Here is a 24,274-nt window from a genome sequence, read left to right as displayed (position 1 = left end):
TGGGTCCTTTTAACAAGTTCAGCCAAAACTTATAAAAGCACCTGTTGCAGTCTATATAAAATTTGCCACCCAAATGTGGACAAACACTAATTCAAGAAGGCAGATCAGTCTTATCTAGTCCAACAATATGTATATGTGTTACACCTTCAGTTTAGTGAGGTGCTTCACAGGAAGCACATCAAAACAAACTGAATTCATACGAATCTATTAGGGCAAGACTTAGTCCAACTAAAGGTCTTAAAGAAAAACCTCTAAATGTGACCAGAAGACACGTCAATAGAGACTAAGGAACATGATATGCTGATCACATAAGAAACTGGAGCTCATCTGGTTCAGCCAAGCATTGCCATAATGGATTTTTATTTGGACTTTAAAAGTGCATTTGACAAAATATTTTGTATCTTGAAGGTGAGCAAAATAGAAGCTCACCAAATCAGAGGTTCAGCGTCTGTCAGGGTGAAAAATTAGTTTGAAGCCAGAGAGAACAAGCAGAGCAACTGATAAAATGAAAAGCTCTTTACAGAGCATTCATAACAAGACAAATTACTTTTCATTATAATTAATTGGGTATAATCTGACTGCTATTACAGATACATGGTTGCAAGGTGACAAAGGTTATGAATCGAATATTAAAAGATTTTTAAAAGATATGTAAAAAGAGGTGGGATAGCCTACCAATGAAGATTGCGATCACTGCAAAGGCAAGGAACAATATTGGCTAAGATGATGTAGAAATCAGGTCATGTGGAGATAAGAAATAAGAAAGGTAGGAAATGAACCGTATTGGATAGATTGCAAGAATGTGGCAAGTGTACATTGACTGCAGTGGATCAAATCAGCCTCCTACGTGTGGAGAGCTCTCTCTTCTGGCATGGGCTTTCAAGTGCACATTTTCGCCTCAGTGGATCCAATTCATTGCTCCCATTGTAATTACCCAGCGTGTACAGTGGCTAAAATGACCTAGTCAAAACATTTAATCCTACTATTCCGTTGTCCTTCTTATTCCGCACATATGTAACATTTGACAATGATGATCAAAATTAAGAATGGCTTCTCTACTCCAAGTATGCCCTAGCTACAGCAAAACCGACCCTTCAAACCTGGCTGCAATGGAAGACAGCACTGAGCTCCTACCGGCTTTAACACCGGCAGGAAAGCTGGAGGAAGCAAAGAATATCAAGCTGTTCTGTATGCACTTAGGAGAAACTGAGCAGAAATACTTCAATGCTCTGCACCTACAGAACAAATCTGAACTGAGAGACGCTGTTGCGGCTTTGGACGACATTTGGGGACAGAGGACGATATCTTTATGGTACATTTCAGGTTCTTAGAGCTGCAGCAAACCCCTGACAAGAATGCAGATGATTTCATCACAAAATTGACTCTAGTGGTGCAGGAATGTAAGTACTAAGATATTTCCCCCCAACAAATTCTAAGAAGCGATTCATATCCAAGCTTTGTTTGTTGGAGTCCAAGATGAGAGGACATAGGATAGCCTTCTGTCCAAAATTTGTCCAGGGACAAAGCATGCTCCAAAGCTTGGCACCGGGAGTCAAGAGAGGCTTTACGCAGATTCAGCCACTCCTGTCACCACAGATTCAGGAAGTACTTGAACAAGAGACCCCTCCTGATACTGACCTTTGGCCTAGAGTCTCCACAGAGATTACACAAGCCTCTACAGAGATGCATTGCTGTGGTGAAAGTCACGCCCAATGGTCCAATTGCAAGCATCGAAAGACAGTTTGTCAGTTTCATCAGAAGGTAGAGCACCTCAAGAAGATGTGTTTCACTAAGTGACACACCACGGGAAAATGGAAGAATTCACCATCAACTCCATGCACGGAGACAGCTGGATTAAGGAAGTGGACACTATTTTCCAAACCCATAACATGGGCCACTAAAACCTGCCTCCTCCCTTGGTTACACTTACAGTGGACAATCAGCCCACGATATTTGATCAGGTTATGAGGTCAGCCATCACACTGGTAAGCGAATTATCCTTACGTCAGATTCCAAAATTATGACCGTGAACCCAGAGTCCTGCAGATATACTGAAGATGGCGTGGATGTGCACAGTGTCTTTATGGCGGAAATGGTTCACCGGGAGACCTGTTACAATTACTCGTGCATGTGATCAGGAAAGGCCAACTACCTAATTTGATGGGCAAAGATTGTTTTAAAAAGATGCCACTGTAACTGTCCTGCATCAACTATATTGGGGGTGGGGGGGAACCCCACATTGAATTCTCTATTACCTGACAATGGCTTCATATCACACAACATTAAATGGCCGGGTGGAGCAAGCAGTGTAAAGGGTGAAACAGGGCCTTTCCAAACAACAAACACATGGTGACATTTTCTTCTCCATTACCAGGTTACCCCAATTGAATTTATAGGAGCATCATTTGCTGAATTAATGTTCAAGCGCACCTCACAAACCAGATTAGATCTCCTACAGTTGACCATCCGGGAACGAAACAAAATAACAGGCAGAATAACTATTTAGGTAGAATTGGCTATGGTATATTGGATATATAAATTAAGGTGTAACAGTAGATCAGCTGCAATATACATTTCAGGAATATTTGATAAACCTCAATAAAGGTACATTTCTGCGAGGCAAAAACAATACTCTAATTCAGTATCCATGGCTGACTAAGGATGGTATCAAATTGAAAAACACATACAATATATTAACAGTAAACAATAGGGATACTGACTGAAATCCACAAAGAATGACAAAAAATATGAGAGGGGGAGAAGGTGGTGTCCGTTTTTGTATTTGCTTTCACACTCTATTAATATATAGCGACTAGCTAAAATCCCCAGCATCGAGGACACTTTCAAAAGGCCATGGCTCAAAAAGGTAGATACGTCATTAAGGACCCCATCACCCTGGACATGCCATCTTCCCACTGCTATCATCACTGAGGTGGTTTAGGAGCCGAAAGCCAGATCACGATTCCCCTGTAATCTACAATAACCTTTACTATCAATAACACTTTGCAATTTCATGTCATCTGCAAACTTGCTGATCAAGCCTTGTGCATTTGCATCCTAATCATTTGTATAAATAATGAATAACAAGGTTTCTATAGCAACCCCTACAGCATATCACTAGTCACCATACCCCATTCTGAGAAATAAGCTTCAATCAACACCTTTGGCTTCCTATCCAAGTCAAATTAGAACCCACCTAACAAATTTCCCTGGATTCTATTGGACATAACCCTTAGGACCAGTCTGCCAGCTTGTTAAAGGTCTTGCTCAACTCCAAATAAATAACATCCACTGCACCACCCTCATCTACCCTTACTCTGACTTCAAAGAATTGTAAAAGATTCATCAAACACAACTTCTCATGCACAAAGCCAAGCTGACTCCTCCTACTCAGACTATCCAAATTCTGGTAGCCTCTGTGCGACAGAATTCCTGTTTCTCTGGTTCTGCTTCTTAACTTCTTGCCTACCTCTCTATGTTCATTCTGCAGGACTTCCTCCCTTGTCCTGCCCATGTCATCTGTACCAACATGTACAACAACCTCTAGTCACCCTCCTCCTTGAGAATGTCTGCATCTGCTCAGAGACATCGTTGACCCTTTGTATTCAGGAGGCAACTCATCACCCTAGTGTCACTTTTGCAGCCACAGAATCTTCTGTCTGCCCCCTAGTGATCAAATCTGCAATCACTATCACTATCTTCCCGCTGAGCCTCAGCACCAGAGATTTGATCAATGTTGCTAGCCCCAGAAACAGTAACTAAAGAGATACAGTTCTCACTGAGGGCTACGGCCACTCTGTAAGATGTATTTTGCACTGTCTGCCTACTCTCTGTACTTTTCCCACATCTATCTTCAATTTGTACCTTAGGTGTGATCACCTCAGTAAAAGTCTCATTTGGATGTTGCTAGCATCCAAGTTGATCCTGAATACATCCAACTTCAGCCCCAGTTCCATGACCCAATCTGTCAGGAGCAGCAATTGGGTGTACTTCCCACAGATGACCATGAGGTAACCTGACTTGACATACCTCACAGCAGGAGTATTACAATGCCCTAAATGCCATCCTATCTGCACTGAATCAAATGCTAAGGATGAATAAGAAATTTAAAAATCTTAGAAAGCCTCTTTAGCCAAAGCCTCATCTCTCCACTCTTAAACTGGCTCACTGCCACAATGGCCATTCCACTTAATCTGACCTTTCTTTAATTGATTAAAGTACACGAGTCTACTCCAATCAGTAAGACTTGCCATTTTACAGCGTTCCTGCTCTCACTTTCAGCTCCTGTAAAAATGAAACTAACAAGAAAGGAGACTTTTACAAGTGCCCACCAGAGAATAGGTCTGGGGAACTGATAATGGAAAAGATAAGAGATTCTAACAATTGTTATAATTATACTTCACTGTAAAAGACACTACAGATACCCCAATCAATGAGCTACCGGAGGGGTGGGGGGGGGGTGGAACTCATCTCAAAAGTGAGGGGGAGAAAAAGCAGCAGCCAAACTCAACCCATTGGCCCATATCCCAAGGCCTTGAAGGATACAACTATGGGATTGTGGTTGTGTTGGTTACAATCTACCAAATTTCTTTGGATTCCCGGGAGAGGTCCAAGAAGATTGGTGAAAACTGCAGATGTAGTGTCACTATTCAAAAAGGAGGGAGGGGAACACAAGATAACTACTGGCCAATTTGGCTAACATTTATCAATGGGAAAATGCTGGAATCCATTAATCAGTTTTATGAAACAAAAATCATCTTTGACCAATTTCAATGGTTTTGAGGATGTAGAGCTACTATTGAAGGGGATGATCTTTCTGGGGCTAGCAACAGTGATCAGGTCCTGGCACTGTGAGGTTCAAACAGAAGATAGTCAGACAGGACAATAGTGATGGGAGGTTTGATCACGAGGGGGACGGACAGGAGATTCTGTTGTCGCAGAGGAGACACCGGGATGGTATGTTGCCTCCCAGGTGCAAGTGTCAAAGATGTCTCTAAGCAGGTGCAGAGCATTTGGGGGGCGAGAAGTACAACTAGCCAGAATTTATTGTACAGGTTGGTACAGATGACATAGGTAGAACAAGGAGGTCCTACATAATAAGTATAGGGAGCTTAGTGAAATAAATTTAAGGAGAAGCAGTACACTTATATGGATACCCAGAAGGCAGTTGGTAAGGTGCCACAGAAAAGGTACATGCACAAGATAAGAACTCAGTGTGTCAGGGGTAATATATTAGTATGGGAAGGGATTCGGCTAACTTACGGAAAACAGAGAATCAAGACAAATGGGTAAAATTCAAGCACAAGACCATGTGCACTGCATGGCAGCTTTATGATTTTCAAAACATCCTGCTTTAATGCCATAAGCCCTGATAGAAATTCTTCCTCTTTCTTCTGAAATTATGTCTCATAGCTACTCCCACTAGGGGAAGTATCTCATTAGTATTCATTGTCAACCCTTCTCAGGATATTATAAATAGAGCTGAAGATACAAAACATGGAATTTGACAGATATTTGAATAAATGAGTAAAGGGGTAAGGGGAGAAAGTGGGATAGTGGTTTTGAGGCCAAGATTGAAGCATACTCAAATGGCTGAATGACCTATTCATTCTGTTTTCTAAAGTTCTTACATGGTCAATGGTTGCATTTGGACTAAAGGATGGCAAGCAATGACAGGACTATTTGTGTTAAATAGAATGACAGATTTTAGAGTAGAGAAAGGAAAAAAAATTCAAAATGTGCTGATGATCACAGACTTAGGAGTGCAACAATGAGATAATACTTGTTGTAACACAAGTCATCATGCAGAGACAAGCAGAGTGAGCAAACAAGCAGACAATACTCAAGTGGACAACAAAGCTACGTGATCTTGGGTTTCATAAATAGATATCAAATTCAAAGGCAGCAAGTTATGCCAAACCTTCCAAATATTCAGATTAAATGACAAGGTCATCATATCAAGTTCTGCACCTCATACGTTAAAAGGACTTAAACCTCTAAGGTGATGCAGAGTAGAATTACCAGAATAATTCCAGAGATGAGGGATTTTAGTTACAGTTAGGTTGGAGAGTGGGGCAATTCTCCTTGAAGCAAAGGAGGTGGAGGGCAGACTTGTTCACGATAGGTTTAGCAAGATACTCTAAGAAAGATGTTCCCATTAATAGAGTTGTCATGACCTGGAACTTGCTGCTTTTGAATGATTGCAGTGACTACTGATTTCAAGAAAAAATATACTGGTAATTGAGGGAAATAAACTTCCAGGACAACAGGGGAAGAGAACTGTCTGGGTGGCACTTCACCAAACATACATGGACTTAGTGGGCCATATGTTGCTGTCTGTACTGCAATGGTAATGACCTGCAGGGAAACAAATTGTTGAGAGTACTGCTGGTGAAACATTATAATTTTTACATATCAAAATTCAGTAATAATACCTGTTGGTCATCTGGTGTCCATATTCCACAGGTAATCTGGCTATCCAAATTAATCTCAGAAGACCAATGTCGCTGTCCACTGACAGATCCAACCAGGACAAAGCCATCTCGGTATGAAATGAGTGCCTGAGTACCATCATGACTCCAGGTAAAATCACTCACCTGGAAAGCAGAATTGGAGAAAATATATCAATTACCATACTGGACATCTTTTAAAAATTCTTTTTTTATGATTTGGCTTTTCTAGGCAGAAATGTCAACTGTTTCTCCTCAGTAGACCTGACCCGTTGAATATCTCGAGCACATTGTTTTTAACTCAATATTTCTAGTTCTTGACTTTTTATTGTTGGACATGAATGCAATATTTATGTTTTCTACTGCAAATCTCTTACTCAAATCAGCACCTTGGTATTACATTTGGAATATGACTTGTGATTGTATCTTCCATTTACCTAATAGGAGCGGCTGATTTAGAAAGCCAGTCGTGAGCAGCGAGCTAAACAGACCTTCCAGGTCGGAGGAGGTGTGGCAGGTGAAGCTAATTATTCAAATTATCAGCTAATATAAGCAAGGTTCATTCTAGGGGAGCAGCCTGTCGGGGAGCAGCCTTGCCGAGGGAAGTGTTTTGTGAGAAAAGTGCGAGTCTTTGGCTCAGGAGTCTTCGGCGAGGAGGCTGAGAGAGGAGACTATGCTACAGTTGGAGAGGATGAGAAGTGGTGAGGAAATGACCGCTAGGCTGATTCAATGTGCTGCGTGCATGATGTGAGAGGTCAGGGACACTGATAGTGCCTCTGGATCCTACAGGTGTGGAAAATGTGTCCAGATTCAGCTTCTGAAGGACCGTGTTGCAGCACTGGAGAGGCAATTGGGTGACATTAGGTTCATCCGGGAGAATGAGAGTTTTTTGGACAGGACCTATAGTGAGGTTGTTACACCCAGGATACAGGAAGAGAGAAGGACGACGACGATGAGCAAGGAAAGGATGCTTGAAGTACAGGAGACTCTGGGAGATGTGCCTCTCGTAAACAGGTTCTCCCCCTTGGAAGCTATCGGGACAGAAGACAGTGCCAGTCTGAGAGGCGGACGGGTCTGCGAGTCAACAGTTGGCGCTGAGGCAAAGCCGAGGAGACAGACGTCAGGCGGAGCCGTGGTAGTAGGGGACTCCATAGTGAGAGGTACAGAAGGGGGTTTCTGTGGCAACAGGCGAGATTTAAGGATGGTGTGTTGCCTCCCTGGTGCCGGGATCCAGGATGTCATGGACCGAGTGCAGGGAATCCTCAAGAGTGAAGGTGAACATCCGGAAGTGGTGGTGCATGTCGGCACAAATGACGTGGGGAAGAACAGGAAAGACATTCTACAGCGTGACTTCAGAGAACTTGGAAGAAGGCTGAAAAGCAGGACTTCCAGGGTGGTTATCTCCGGTTTGCTTCCAGTTCCCCGTGCTGGAGTGGTCAAGAACAGGGAGATAATGGATCTGAACATGTGGCTGAGGAACTGGTGTAGGAAGCAAGAATTTATATTCTTGGAGCACTGGGGTACGTTTCGGGGTAAGGATGAACTGTACAAAAGGGTCGGGTTGCACCTTAATAAGCGGGGCACCAGCATTCTGGCAGGCAGGTTTGGCTCTGCAACACAGGTTTGTTTAAACTAAGTAGTGGGGGGAGGGGACGAACTGGAAACATAAGGATGGAGATAAAGGGGAAGTAAGAATAAGAAAAGTTAAGAAAGACAGCAGAATCAACAGAGCAGAAAGCTCAAGAAGGGATCGTACAGTATGGCCAAGTGAAATAGGAATTGATATGGGAGGTGAGGGGAGTAATGAATTAAAAGTATTATATATGAATGCACGGAGTATAAGAAATAAAGTGGATGAGCTTGAGGCACAGTTGGAAATTGGTAAGTATGATGTTGTGAGAATAACAGAGACACGACTTCAAGTGGACAGGACCTGGGAAATGAATATTCAAGGATATACGTCCTATCGAAAGGACAGACTGATGGGCAGAGGGGGTGGGGTGGCTCTGTTGGTGAGGAATGATATTCAGTCCCTTGCGAGGGGGGACATAGAATCAGGAGACATAGAGTCAGTATGGATAGAACTGAGAAATTCTAAGGGTAGAAAGACCCTAATGGGAGTTATCTACAGGCCCCTAAACAGTAGTCTGGATGTAGGGTGTAAGTTGAATCAAGAGTTAAAATTGGCATGTCGCAAAGGTAATGCTACAGTTGTTATGGGGGACTTCAACATGCAGGTAGACTGGAGGAATCGGGTTGGTACTGGACCCCAAGAAAGGGAGTTTGTGGAGTCCCTCCGAGATGGATTCTTAGAACAGCTTGTACTGGAGCCTACCAGAGAGAACGCAATTCTAGATCTAGTGTTGGGCAATGAACCGGATTTGACCAGGGACCTTGAGGTAAAGGAGCCATTAGGAGGTAGTGACCATAATATAATAAGAACGGAAACCCGGAAGTGTCAGTATTACAGTTGAACAAAGGGAACTATGGTGCTATGAGGGAGGAGCTGGCCAAAGTTCAATGGAACAATACCCTAGCAGGGATGACAGTGGAACAGCAATGGCAAGTGTTTCTGGGAATAATGCAGAAGGTGCAGGATCAGTTCATTCCAAAGAGGAAGAAAGATCCTAAGGGGAGTAAGGGGAGGCCGTGGCTGACAAGGGAAGTAATGGTCAGTATAAAAATAAAAGAGAAGTAGTATAACATAGCAAAGACGAGTGGGAAGCCGGAGGATTGGGAAACTTTTAAAGAGCAACAGAAGGTAACTAAAAAGGCAATACGTGGAGAAAAAAATGAGGTACAAAGGTAAACTAGCCAAGAATATAAAGAAGGATAGTAAAAGCTTCTTTAGGTATGTGAAAAGGAAAAAAATAGGTAAGACCAAAATTGGGCCCTTGAAGATGGAAGCGGGTGAATTTATTATGGGGAACAAGGAAATGGCAGTCGAGTTGAACAGATACTTTAGATCTGACTTCGCTAGGGAAGACACAAACAATCTCCCAGATGTAGTAGTGGCCAAAGGACCTAGGGTAATGGATGAATTGAAGGAAATTTATATTAGGCAGGAAATGGTGTTGGATAGGCTGTTGGGTCTGAAGGCTGATAAGTCCCCGGGACCTGATAGTCTGCATCCCAGGGTACTGAATGAGGGGCTTCAGAAATCGTGGACGCATTGGTAATCATTTTCCAATGTTCTATAGATTCAGGATCAGTTCCTGTGGATTGGAGGGTGGCTAATGTTGTCCCTCTCTTCAAGAAGGGAGGAAGAGAGAAAACAGGGAATTATAGACCAATTAGCCTGACGTCGGTGGTGGGAAAGATGCAGGAGTCAATTATAAAAGATGAAATTACGACACACCTGGTTAGTAGTAACAGGATTGGTCCGAGTCAGCATGGATTTATGAAGGGGAAATCGTGCTTGACTAATCTTCTGGAATTTTTTGAGGATGTAACTATGAAAATGGACAAGGGAGAGCCAGTGGATGTAGTATACCTGGACTTTCAGAAAGCCTTTGATAAAGTCCCACATAGGAGATTAGTGGGCAAAATTAGGGCACATGGTATTGGGGGCAGAGTACTGACATGGATTGAAAATTGGCTGACTGACAGAAAACAAAGAGTAGCGATTAACAGGTCCCTTTCAGAATGGCAGGCAGTGACCAGTGGGGTACCGCAGGGTTCAGTGCTGGGACCGCAGCTGTTTACAATATATATTAATGATTTAGATGAGGGAATTAAAAGTAACATTAGCAAGTTTGCCGATGACACAAAGCTGGGTGGCAGTGTGAAATGCGAGGAGGATGTTATGAGAATGCAGGGTGACTTGGACAGGCTGGGTGAGTGGGCAGATGCATGGCAGATACAGTTTAATGTGGAGAGGTTATCACTTTGGTGGTAAGAACGGGAAGGCAGATTATTATCTAAATGGAGTCAGGCTAGGAAAAGGGTAAGCACAACGAGATCTAGGTGTTCTTGTACATCAGTCACTGAAAGCAAGCATGCAGGTACAGCAGGCAGTGAAGAAAGCTAACGGCATGCTGGCCTTCATAACAAGGGGAATTGAGTATAAGAGCAAAGAGGACCTTCTGCAGCTGTACAGGGCCCTGGTGAGACCACACCTGGAGTACTGTGTGCAGTTTTGGTCTCCAAATTTGAGGAAGGACATTCTTGCTATTGAGGGAGTGCAGTGTAGGTTCACAAGGTTAATTCCCGGGATGGTGGGACTGTCATATGTTGAAAGATTGGAGCGACTGGGCTTGTATACTCTGGAATTTAGAAGGCTGAGAGGGGATCTTATTGAAACACATAAGGTTATTAAGGGATTGGACACGCTGGAGGCAGGAAGCATGTTCCTGCTGATGGGTGAGTCCAGAACCAGAGGCCACATTTAGAACGGAGTTGAGGAAAAACTTTTTCACCCAGAGAGTGGTGGATATATGGAATGCTCTGCCCCAGAAGGCTGTGGAGGCCAAGTCTCTGGATGCTTTCAAAAAAGAGATGGATAGAGCTCTTAAAGACAGCGCAATCAAAGGTTATGAGGATAAGGCAGGAACTGGATACTGATTGTGGATAATCAGCCATGATCACAGTGAATGGCGGTGCTGGCTCGAAGGGCCGAATGGCCTACTCCTGCACCTATTGTCTAGACCGTGGAGCAGGAATTCATGGTATACCAAATGTTTTTTCTGAACCAACACACAAGAAGTCAACTTTGAATGATAAATATTCAGAGTCCATAAGTAAGTGGAATTGTTCCGATGGACTGGAAGGTTGATAATGTAACTCCCTTGTTTAATAAAACCGTGCAAAGAGAAATAGGAAATTATAGAATGGTTCGTTCGATTTCAGTTGTGGAAAAATGTAAGAGCCCATTATTAAGGATGCAGTGGAAGAACTGTTGGAAAATTGCAACAGGATCTGTCGAAAACAAAATAGGGTACATATACTGGAACCTGCAGCAATTTTGCCTCCACAAATGTTACTTGAGCCACCGAGTTCTTTCAGCATTCTATTTTTTTTGTTACAGGATTAGCCAAAGTTCACACAGATTTATGAAAAGGAGATCATGCTTGACAAATTTACCACAATTTGAGGATACAACTAGCAGAATTGACGAGGGGAAAAGGCAGCAGTGATTTTGGACTTCCCAAAAGCTTTTCACAAGGCCCCAACACAGTGGCAGTCCTTTTCCAAGTGAGATATCAATAGTTGTGCTTGGACTGCAGTTATTCATCATAAACACTGATTTTACATTTAATATCAAAATGTAATATGTCACAGTCTTTGGACAACACAAAGATGGTGGGAGCATGTGCTGTGGACGCAGAGAAGTTCTACAGTGATTTGGACAGGCAAAAGGAGTGCACAGGTTGAGTTTGGGGATAAACTTGTGTAATGCCCTGGTTCACATCTTTACTGTTATGCTATTTCAATTAGCAGTTCTATAAGACCAGTCTGTTCTGCTTTCAGCCTGTTTGGGTTATTACTGAAGATAAGGGATGATGAGGAATGTGTGCCATCCAATTAAGATAGTGGAACTGGGGGAAGGTTTTCTTGCTGAGGGACACCAAGGTTGGCCTTGGGTTTTTTTGTTTGAGGGGAGATGAAGAGAGAAGGTACTGGGGACAACTGGTCGTAGAATACGATCTGGTGGGAGACTGCGAGCGACGTTTGGAAGGCGCTGTGTGCTTGCATGCAGACCAGGGGCCCAGCTTGTGAGTGACAGAGAAGTTCAAGATAAGCTCCAACTTGTGCACCTTTAACTGTTTAATTATAATGGGCCCATTTTGTTTTTCTTTCTTTACTTTACTAACCCTTTAGTAAGATCATAAACATAATTCCTTTCATCCTATGCAGTGTGCCGTCTGTTATTTCTTGGCACTGAGTTGTAAAACGTTATCAAATTACAGAGCATCCACACCAACCGGGGGTTGGGGTGGGAAAGCCATCTCAATCTCACGGGTTTGGCGGGACCAGAGTGTGTCGTCCCTAGACTTAAGCAGCCCAGGAAACCAGTGGACTTTCACTTGGTAACTACAAGATTAACAACTTTGGTGGCAAAAACAGGAAGGAATATTATCTGAATGATGAGACCATTAGGACAGACCATAAGACTCAGGAGCAGAATTAGAACATTCTGCCCATCGAGTCTCCTCTGCCATTCCATCATTGCTGATTTATTATCCCTTTCAACCACATTCTCTGGCCTTCTCCCTATAACCTTTGACACCCTTACTAATAAAGAACATATCAACCTCTGCTTTAAATATACCCAATGATTTGGCCTCTGCAGCTATCTATGGCAATGAATTCCACAGATTCACCACCCTCCAGCAAAAGGAATTCCTCCTTATCTGTTTTAAAGGGATGTCCTTCTATTCTGAGGCTGTGCCTTCTGGTTCTAAACTCGTCCACTATAGAAAACATCCTCTCCACATCCACTCTATCTAGGCCTTTCAATATACAATAGGTTTCAATGAGATCCTCCCTCATTCTTCTAAACTCCAGCGTGTACAGGCTTGAAACTATGCATGTAGAATGAGAGAAAGATTTGCATCATTTGTCACATGTACATCAAAACGCACAATGAAATGCATTGTTTGTGTCAACGACCAACACAGTCCAAGGATGAGTTAGAATCAGCCCCCAAGTGTTGCCATGCTACTTGCCCACAATTTACTAACCCGTACATCTTTGGAATGTGGACAGAAACCAGAGCACCTGGAGGAAATGGGGAGAATATATAAACTCCTTACAGACAGCGGCAGGAATTGAACTCCACTAGTAGTGTAAAGCATTGCAGTAACCATTAGCTATTGTGCTGCCCATGTAGGTGCTTAAGGAAGCCTAAATATATTCAAGGCTTAGATTTTTTTTCCTCTGAGGGCCAAAAGGATTACAGGATACAGGCAAAAATCTAGACAACACACAAAGCACTGGAGGTACTCAGCAGGTCAGGCAGCATCTATGGAGGGAAGTGGACTTTTAATGTTTTGGGTCGAGATCCTTCACCTGGACTGTAAGATAGAGAGGAGATAGTCATGATTTAAAAGGTGGAGGGAAGGAGGCAAGAGCTGACCGGCAATAGATGGATCCAGGCTGAGGGAGGGGTGAATTTGGATGATCAGCCTATTCCTTTTCTCCAAGTTTCTATAAAAATACCTTTGAAAAGAGACATCGCATTACATGCCTTTTGAAAATCTACATACATATCTAATGGACAACTTGAATCAATTTATGAAAAGTAATCCTCCAATGACTTATCTGAGGGGTCTCAAAGTTGGTCTGCCTTTAACCACGCTGACTGCCCACAAGACCACAAGATATAGAAGCAGAATTAGGTCATTTGGCCCATCAAGTCTGCTCCACCACTTCATCATGGCTCATCCATTTTGCCTCTCAGCCCCAATCTCTTTCATTTCCCCCGTATCTCTTCATGCCCTGACCAATCAAGAATCTATCAACTTCTGCCTTAAATATTCATTAAGACTTGGCCTCCACAGCTGCCTATGGCAAAGAATTCCACAGATTCACGACTCTCCAGCTAAAGAAATTCCTCATCTCTTTTCTGAGGCTGTGTCCTCTGGTCTTAGACTGTCAAACCATAGGAAACATCCTCTCCACATCCACTCTATCGAGGCTTTTTACCACTCAATAAGTTTCAATGATGTCACCCCTCATTTTTCTGAATTCCAGTGAATATAGGTCCAGAGCCATCAAACACTCTTCATATGATAAGCCATTCAAACCTAGAATCATCCGTGAACCTTTGAACCCTCTCTAATTTCAGTACAACCTATCTCAGATTAAGGGGCCCAAAACTACTCCCAATACGCCAAGTGAGACCTCACCAATGCTTTATAAAGTCTCAACATTACATCTTTGCTTTTACATTCTAGTCCTCTTGAAATGAATGCTAACATCGCATTTGCATGTTAGTACCCCATAGCGATTTATGCTTCTCCACTGTGAATTCATTTTGTTTTTCAGAAATGGTGTCTAGGTGTTTTCTCTTCAGAATTAAAATGACCAGCATGGTATAAATCAGATTTCTCCCTCTCTCTCTATTATTCCGAATTGCAAAGAACAATTTGAAATCGTTGTGTGCTCTGGATCACTGAGAAGCACCGGACAATTTTGATTGGGTCACTGATTGCCAAGGACCATTTCAAATATTTGTCATATTTACCTTCCAAAGTAGCTATTGATAAATGGAATAAAATTAACTGGCGGTCTCCATCATTAAATTCAGCAGAATGTCCACATTTACTGCTATTCTGACCGTCACCCTCTACTTTAATCACCCTGACTGCACCCATCATATATACACAGTGGCTGCTTTATTAGATACCTCATGTATTTAATGTTCGTGATTTTCTGCTGCCGTAGCACATCCACTTCAAGGTTCAACCTGCTGTGCATTCAGAGATTCTCTTCTACACACCAATGTAGTTAGTTGTGTTACTGTACCCTTCTACCAGTCTGGTAGAATGTGCATTTCAGAGACAATGTTTCTGCTAACTACTAATGAATGAATTTTTTTTCCAGTAATAGTGCTAGCCAAATCTGTCTTAACGCTTTTATTATCGGAGATCCTTGTATATAAACTGTAGTTCTGACTCAACTGTAACAGTTCACATTGGTGCTCTCTCAAATTAAACACATATTCAATGCTTAGAAGTGATCCAGTTAAAACAAGTTTCCCAGGATAGATAAACTACAAAGAACATTATTTAGATAAGGAGAACACTGAAGCAATAATTGAGTTGATGATTGAACTGTGCATCAATAGAAGCTGCTTCCCTCTTAGCCCAGGGATGGAGAAGAAATATTCCTTCGATTTATTTGGGAAATAGGAAGCAACTATATGACGTGAAATATGGTATGTTTGAGAGAAATATGCAACCTTGGACCTATGATTTCCAAGGCTTTCAATCATACCAGTTTTCTTTACATCTTGACGTGGTCTAGTTTAGTATAAAGATAGTAAATCTGCCACAATCAGGCAATAACAATGATTATTGTAGTTTCTTGTATTTGCTAGGATGGTAAAAAGTGAAGGGGACAGAAAGCCCATTTTAATCTATTAATTCTGATGCTCCTATTTATAAAATTAACAAAAATGCAGAAGAACAGTCTTGTAGAAGAAATAAAGCATAAACAGGCCTTGGATTGTGGCAACAGATGCTAATTCTAAACGTATTCATCTCTAAACCACTTGAGAAAATCCTAAATTGATGGATTAACACCACTATCAAAAAGAACTTGATGAAGAGATAATACATTTATAGATTACTATGAAACTTCAAAACCACAAAATTATCTCACAGCATTTTAAACTTTTGAGCAAAGTTTTAGGAGTTTTGATTTGAAACAGATTTAAATAAAATGGATGTTTTCAACTATTTCATTCTAGTGATATTTACCTGTGCTCCACGGTCATTGACCAGTTCAACTGACCACCTGCCTTCATACTGAATCCAGACAAAAATTCCTCCGTCAGCATCACAAGTTGCAAGTTTCTGAAATGGTTCATTCCAACGCACAAGCACCACCTGAAAACAATCAGCAACAATTAAGTCCATGATTTACATGAAGGGGGAACAATGTTTGCTTGAAATACAGGATTAAAATCAGAAAAGATCAAGGGAAGAACCCAAAGTCAATGATTAAAAGCTTGAAATACTACTGCATGACATTTAGTACTTAGTACAGTAAAACTAGAATAAAATCAGAAAATGTTGGAAGTACTTAGTAAGCTCAGCGGCCATCTCTGTAGAGAGAAACAATTAACATTTCAGATCGATGGCCTCCTTCTGTATTATAAATAGTCTACCTTTCCATGACAATCCACTGCTTGTTTAGAGAAGGTGGTGAAATTTCAGATTAGAAACTCTTTACATATTAAGCAGCCTGTGAATCATTCAATTTCTCAGAAAACCCAGCTTTTAATGCATTTCTTAAAGAAATCTTGCTTCAGAACGCTACTCACTAAATACCCACCTCAAAAATACAAGAATAGGTCACCAAATATTACTCGGGCATTTAAACATATATAATTTTGAGCAAACACAGATTAAACAATGGGTTCAAACTCAACGCATCAAACCACTTTACATGGAAGTTACAAAAGTAAACAAGACTAAGGAGCTATCAGGTCAAAAGACATGCTGGAAGTGAAGTTTTAAAGAGTTGAACTAGTGATCCCATTGGGTGAATTGCCCCTTTCCTAGTTACTCTATAAATTACTTCCCTTAAGTGATTACTCAGCTCCATTCCGAAAGCCTTGATTTACACTCCACACCATCTTTGTGGTCTGCAGGTTCCAGATCATGCCTCTCGCCGCATAAAATTTTTCTCCACATCTCTACCCTCCCCAATTGCTTTTCATCTTCCTTTAAAATATATGCTATCTGCTTACAACAATGGTTCCTATTTACCCAAATTAAACCAGTCATGTTTGCCACAAACTATGCTGCAATCTTCCAAGCAAACCTATTCAGCTTCTACATTCTCAACTTTTGGCTAAAATGCCATATCCTTGCAAATATTCGAGTCAATCTCCTTCTGTACACTCACTCTCTCCTTCTGATCTTCATATCCTTCCTAAAGTGTGATAGCTGGAACTGGATAACAGATGCAATATTCATAGAGTCAGAGTACAGAAAAAGGACCTATGGCCCAAATGGTTAAGGTGACCAGTTAAGATGCCCTATCCACCCCAAGTCTCATTTGCCAGCATTTGGCCCAAAACCTTCCAAACCTTTTCAATCTATTTACTTGGGGTTGTGATCCAACAAGTAACTCAAACCCTCAACATAACCACCTACTCTTTGTATTCTTCATGAAGCTCATGATGCCAAATGCTTTATTAATTATCCTCTCAACCAGTTATGCCACATTACATGTCTTCTGTATATACACACTACTTACAACTGCTTTAATTTGTAGCAACAAACAACCTGTTGGAAGAACTCAGTGGATCATAAGACAATCCTTCTCCAGCAGTCTTGTGTTTCCCTTGTTTTACTTTGTAGATGTTCTGTCAAAAATGTATGACTTCACATTCTTCACCTGGCATTTATTTGCCTATTCTGCCGCCCTGTGTCTATTATTACAATTCACATCCAAATTTTGAATTAGAGAGAAGTTAAGAGTCAATCACAAAAGTGGATCTGGAGCACAACGAACCAAGTGGTTCTTTAAAGACAATACTGCATCTTCATCGTTAATATTATGAACAATTTTTTTTAAATTTTAGACGAGTTCAAATTCCCTATTGTCATGGTGGGATCAATGCTTACAACTTCAGATCAACTGTTCAAGACCCAGATATTAGCTCAGTAACTTAACTACTACTCCACTAGATCCATGGAGGAGGAAGATTTGAGTGATGAATTCCCATTGTTAGGACATCTGTAGTTGAAGATACTGCCATGAATAGTTGTGTGAATATTAATAGAAGTGGAGGAAAATAAACATTTCAAAGGTTGCTAAACTGGAGGAATATCAAGGCTATAAAATGAGGAGAAACGAGATGAGTTTTTTTTAAAAAGACAACTGATGAAATTGAGATAGCCACCCTAAACTTGTCCAACAGATAAAGACACATAGGACTTGAGGCAAGCTGGCTAACTGGATCCAAAATTGGCTTGGAGAAAGGAGCAAAGGCATTTTTTTCTGATTAGAGGACTGCAACTAGTGATGTACCACAGGTTTGCTGTATGTGACATATATCAGACATTCATATGAGAATGGAGGTTTGCAATTGGCATGATGGTGCTGTTATGAATAGCAGGAAAGGTTGTCTTAAGGTAACAGCAGGATACACATCAGCTGGAACGTAGAGTTGATTGTTGGCAGATGGAATTTAATCCCGGCAAGTGCAAGGAAATTATTTTCAAAAGTCAAATAGGGATAGAGCATATACAGTAAACAGAAGGACCTAAGGAATATTGATAAACAAAACATCAAGAGGTCCAGGGTCCATAGCTCCCTAGAAGTGACAACGCAGGTGGATAAATTGATGAAAGTGTCAAATGGTACACTTGCCTTCAATAGGTCAAGGAACAGAATATAAGAGTTCAAAAATTATGCTCCAACTTTATAAAATGCTGGTCAGGTTCATTTGGGGTACATAGAACATTGAACAGTACAGCACAGGAACAGGCCAATTGGCCCACAATGTTGTGCCAAATGAGCTAAACAGCAAATCAAAAACAACCAAACACTAATTCCTCCTACCTACACAATGTTGTATCCCTCCATCTTCCTTACATCCATGTGCCTATCCAAATGCCTCTTAAAAGCCACTAATGTATTTGCCTCCACCACACCAGGCAGGGCATTCCAGGCATCCACCGAGTAAAATATTTACCCCTCACATCGCTCTTGAACCTACCCCCTTCTCACCCTCAATGCATGTCCTCTGGCATTAGACATTTAAACCCTGAGAAACAGATACTCCCTGCCTACTCTATCTATGCCTTTCAATCTTAAAAACCGCTATCAGATCTCCCCTTAGCCTCCAGCACTCCAGAAAAAAAAACAAATTTATGCAGCCTCTCACGATCACACATGCCCTCTAAACCAGGCAACATTTGGGTAAACCTCTTCTGGACCCTCTCGAAAGCCTCAACATCCTTTCTACAGTGGAGTGACCAGAACTGAATGCAATACTCCAGATATGGCCTAACCACTTCTATAAAGCTGCAACAGAATTTCTTGACTTTTGAACTCAATGCCTGAACTAATAAAAGCAAATATTCCATAAGCCTTCTTAACTACCCTATTGACCTCTGCAGCCACTTTCAAGGAACTATGAACTTGGATTCCAAAATCTCTCTGCTCAGCAACACTGTTAAGTACTTTGCCCTAACAGTGTACGTCTCCTTGCATTGCTCTACCAGGTACAGCACTTCACATTTATCTGGGTTAAACTCCATGTGCCGTTTCTCTGCCCATATCTGCAACTGATCTTCATCGCACTGTGCTCTTTGCCAGTCTTCTATGCTATCCACAACTTCACCTAACCCGTCTATCTACATTTTCATTCAGGTCATTTATACACATCACAAACAGCAGAGGTCCCAGCACAGATCCCTGCAGAAAACTACTAATTACAGACCTTTAGTTTGAATTAAGTCCCTTAAACCCCTACCCTCTTGCCTTCTATGCCTGATTCCAAGCTATCAATTTGCCGCGGACCCATGCATCTTAACTTCTGGATTAGCCTCCCATGACAGACTCTGTCAAATACCTTACTAAGATCCACGCAGACAACATCCACTGTCCTACCCTCATCAATCTCTTTCATCATCTTGTCAAAAAACTCAATTAAGTTGGTAAGACACTACCTAACCTGCACAAAGTCATGCTGGCTCTCCCTAATTCTCAGATATCCTATCCCTAAAAACTTTCTCCAGCAATTTCCCTACAAATGACTTGAGACTCACCATTCTATAGTTCCCAGGATGTTCCCTTGTTCTCTTCTTAAATAGAGGTACAACATGAGCCACTCGCTAGTCCTTCAGGACCTCAGGTGTGGCTAGAGAGGACATGAAGATACTGGTCAAGGTCCCAGCAATCTCGTCCCTTGCCTCCTTCGATAATCTGGGGTAAATCCCAGCAGGCTCTGGAGTCTTACCACCTTACTGCTCATTAGGATGTCCATTTTCTCCTCCTTGACCTCTTAAAAACCCTAATGTATTTATACACTCAGCACTGATCTCCTGGTCCTCCATATCTTTTTCCTTGGTAAATACTGAAGCAAAGTACTCATTAAGTACTTCACTCATTCTCACTGCATTCAAGCAAATGTCCTCCCCCCACTTTATCCTTGAGTGGTGCCACCCTCTCCCTAGCTATCCTCTTGCTCTTGAAGTATGTATAGAATACCCTAGGATTCACCTTAATTCTACTTGCCAGAGACTTTTTGTGGCCCTCCTGGCTTTACTAAATCCCTTCTTTAGTTCTTTTCTGGCTTCCTTATACTCATGTGCTTCATCTGACCCTAACTTCCGAAGCTTTACATATAATTCCTTTCTCTTCTTGACTAAATTCATCACCTCGCTGGAGATCCAAAGTTCTCTTATCTTTCCATGCCTGTCCTTCCACTTAACAGGAACATACCTTTCCTGGGGTCTGTGCAATTGATCTTTAAACACCCTCCACGTCTGATGTGGACTTGCCAGAGAAAAGGTGTTCCCAATTAACTCCTTTTAGTTCCTGCTAATGCCCTCAGAATTTGCCCTACTCCAATTTAAAACTCTCCCACAACGACCATACCCGTCCTCATCTATAGCTATCTTGAAAGTTAAGGAGTTGTGGTTACTGTTCCCTAACTGCTCACCCACTGAAAGGTCAGTCATCTGGCCAAGCTCATTACCCAACAACCAGTTCCAGTACAGCCCCTCTTCTCAATGGACTGTCTACATATTGATTTAAGAGACCTTCCTGGATATACTTAATTTCTACCCCATCTAAACCCCTTGCACTAGGAAGGTCCTAGTTTATATTAGGGAACTTGAGATCCCCCATAAGAAGTTTTGATCATATTATAGAAAAGATGTGAATGTATTAGAGATTGCAGAGGAGACTCACCAAGATGTTGCCTGGTTTGGAGGACTTTAGTTATGGGGGAGAAATTGGATTAGTTGGGCTTATTTACTCTGGAGAAATGAAGCTGACAAGTGACCTGACTGATGTAAGATTATGAGGGCGACAGATGATGTAGATAATCAAAATGTCTTTCTTCCCACCACCCCGGAATAGGAGTATCAAAAACAAGACAGCACAGGTTTAAGATAGAGGCACTGGCTTTAAAGAGGATTTTGTTTCTGCTTTAAATACATGGTGAGTAGGGACATGTAGAATATGCTGCCAGAGGTGGAAAGGTAATCAGATACAATTACTACAGACAGACAGTTAGGGAAGGCATAGAAGGATACTGTCCCAATGCAGAAAATGGGATTTGTGTAGATGGGCAAAAGGTTGTCAAGAACATGGTGGGCCAAAAGACCTGCTTCCGTATTGTACGACTCATTAGTTCTGCATTTGCCATAAAGAGAGATGATGGGATACAGGCAAGTTAAGCATTTTCAAACCTGCAGGGACAGGGGTGCATTAGAACAGTCAGGTTAATGTTAACCAAGTCATAAAAGAGAGTTTCAGCAGCACAAGTTAGATATACAGAATTTAAAGTCACGGAGGTGAAAGCAGGTGTTCTGTAAAGCAGCGGTCCCCAACCACCGGGCCGCAGAGCATTTGCTACCGGGCCGCGAGGAAACAATATGATTTGGCGATATGAGTCAGCTGCACCTTTTCTCATTCCCTGTCACGCCCACTGTTGAGCTTGAACACACGCGAGGTCATTAACAGCGCGTCATCCATGTCAGCGCAGGAAGAAGATCAACTCCTCGAGCTTGCAAATGACAGCGGGTTGAAAAGTATGTTTGACATAACATCTCTGCCGGTATTCTGGATCAAAGTCGGGGCTAAATATCCTGAGATAGTCACGAAAGAACTGAAAACGTTGCTTCCATTTCCAACATATCTCTGCAATGAATGCAACGAAAACTAAATAGACTGGACATAAGGAACCCTGTTCGAGTATCGCTGTCTCCCATCACCCCTCGATGGGACCGTCTTGTTGCAGGAAAACAAGCCCAGGGCTCCCACTGATTCAGCGATATTGGTGTGTTGCAATAATTTTATATGTTCATACAGGGAAAATATGTGCTGTGTGTTTAGTATCCAAACGTTACTTAAAATGTTATGGTGCTATTGACTGATAAGTGACTTATATAACCATATAACAATTACAGCACGGAAATAGGCCATCCCCGCCCTTCTAGTCCGTGCCGAAAGCTACTCTCACCTAGTCCCACCGATCTGCACTCAGCCCATAACCCTCCATTCCTTTCCTGTCCATATACCTATCCAATTTTTCTTTAAATAATATTGAACCTGCCTCTACCACTTCTACTGGAAGTTCTTTCACACTTACTTCAAGCTCCCCGTCCTCCCCTGATGATTGACTTATCACTATATTCATGCGAGGAAAATATGCACTGTGTGTTTAATATTAAATTCGTTAGATAAACCCTTTTAGAAACAAAATTGAGTGTATTAGCCCCTTATTACCAATATTCCGGTCGTGATGAACACTGCCCCCCCCCCCCCCGCCCCGAACAGAATCTCCAAAAACGCTTTGCAGAGAATAATATCGGCAGGTCACGCATGCACACTGGTGCCCGCGCAAGGCTTCATGGTCATTGTAGTATTATTTTGACTGCTACTCTTGTCCATTGGCAACCCTACCCCTCCCCCCCCACCCCCCACCCAGGGTCGGCTGGTCCGCAAGAATATTGTCAATATTAAACCGGTCCGCAGCTCAATAAAGGTTGGGGACCCCTGCTGTAAAGCACGTCTCAACCTATTCCACATTTCCCAACAAAAATGCTCTAGTTATATCCCCACTTGCGGTGACTTTTTTTTTATCTACTCAAAGCAATGAAAACAATTTTGCTACTCCCACTAAGCTTTCTGTAGAGTTGTCAGTAACAGAAACTCAAGGGGGTTTAGAAACAAAAACTAGAAAGGACTCATCAACCAGGTAATAGTAAAACACGTTCTTATATTCTCAAAAGTATAAAGTCTTTCCAGGAGTTGAACAATGTATGTTAAACAAACCAAATATAAAATAATAAAACAGCAGTTACAGTCAATGGAGGAACAAGCAAGGTTTTAAAAAAAACTATCAAATTGTTGGAAACTGCAGGTGTTTAAATAATATCTTGGAGAACAATCATAATCACAATTTTCAATAGTGTGAAGCCGTATAATCTATGCAAGTTAATAAAACAAATTTTTAGATGAAATTTGTGAGAGCAAATTTTATTTTGTACAGGTGTCCCCTTCTTTTCAAACGTTCGCTTTACGAAAACTCACTGTTACGAAAGACCTACATTAGTACCCTATTTTCGCTTTCAGAAGGTGTTACCACTGTTACGAAAAAAAATTCAGCGCGCGATAAAAAATCAACGCACGAAAAAAATCAGCGAGTGATAAAAGGCAGCGTGCCCCGAGCAGCCGCTCTCCCCCAGATTCTCGCCGGTATTGCAAACACAAGCCTGTGAGCAGCCCTTTGCAAGATGAGTTCTATGGTATCGGAAAAGCCTGACAGAACTCATAAGGGTGTTAAACTTACTGTAAAACTAGACATAATTAAGCGTTTTGATCGTGGTGAACAAAGTAAGGACAACATGAGTTTGGCCTCTGGAAGTTGACGAAGGTGATGTTGAAGAGGTTTTGGCATCCCATCACCAAGAACTGACAGATGAAGAGCTGATGCAATTGGAAGAAAAAAGGAAACAATCAAAACTGAATGAGTAATGATAAAGTACGACTTTAATTTTGAAAGGGTACGTCGGTTTAGGGGATAGTTGCAGGATGGTTTGAGTCCTTATTAAAGACCCGTGTGATAGAAAAATAGGTGAAGCTCAGCAGTCAAGCAAGCCTTCCACATCAGCCACGGCAGACGACGAACCTCGACCTTCGACATCGAGGCGGGCAGAGTTAGAAGAAGATGAGCTGCCTGCTCTAATGGAAACAGGCGACGAGATGACACCCCAGTGTCCCACCACCCCAACCCCCAGGCCACGGATAGATACCGATTCACCGAGAATGCAAAGATAGTCGGGAGGGACAAGCACATCTTTAAGAAAAAAACCGAAATAAACATGCTCATTAATTAGGTGCCGCCGACACGTAATTGTCGGCCCAGATCAGAGACGACGCAATCTGAAATCGGCACCAATCTGGGC

General features: G+C 41.9%; 1 protein-coding gene across 1 annotated transcript in view; it reads right to left on the bottom strand.

Annotated features, from left to right (window-relative positions):
• Window positions 1-24,274, bottom strand: part of tulp4a (TUB like protein 4a) — a 181,325-nt gene that overhangs the window by 117,259 nt on the left and 39,792 nt on the right. Inside the window, exons 2-3 of the mRNA XM_063056576.1 lie at window positions 15,875-16,003; window positions 6,435-6,596 (exon numbers count right to left, since the gene is read on the bottom strand). Coding sequence (XP_062912646.1) covers window positions 6,435-6,596; window positions 15,875-16,003 — 291 coding nt within the window. The remainder of the gene's footprint in view (window positions 1-6,434; window positions 6,597-15,874; window positions 16,004-24,274) is intronic.

The sequence above is a fragment of the Mobula hypostoma genome, chromosome 8, assembly GCF_963921235.1.
Source record: "Mobula hypostoma chromosome 8, sMobHyp1.1, whole genome shotgun sequence".
In the NCBI taxonomy this organism is placed as follows: domain Eukaryota; kingdom Metazoa; phylum Chordata; class Chondrichthyes; order Myliobatiformes; family Myliobatidae; genus Mobula; species Mobula hypostoma.
This window is presented reverse-complemented; position numbering and strand designations above follow the sequence as displayed.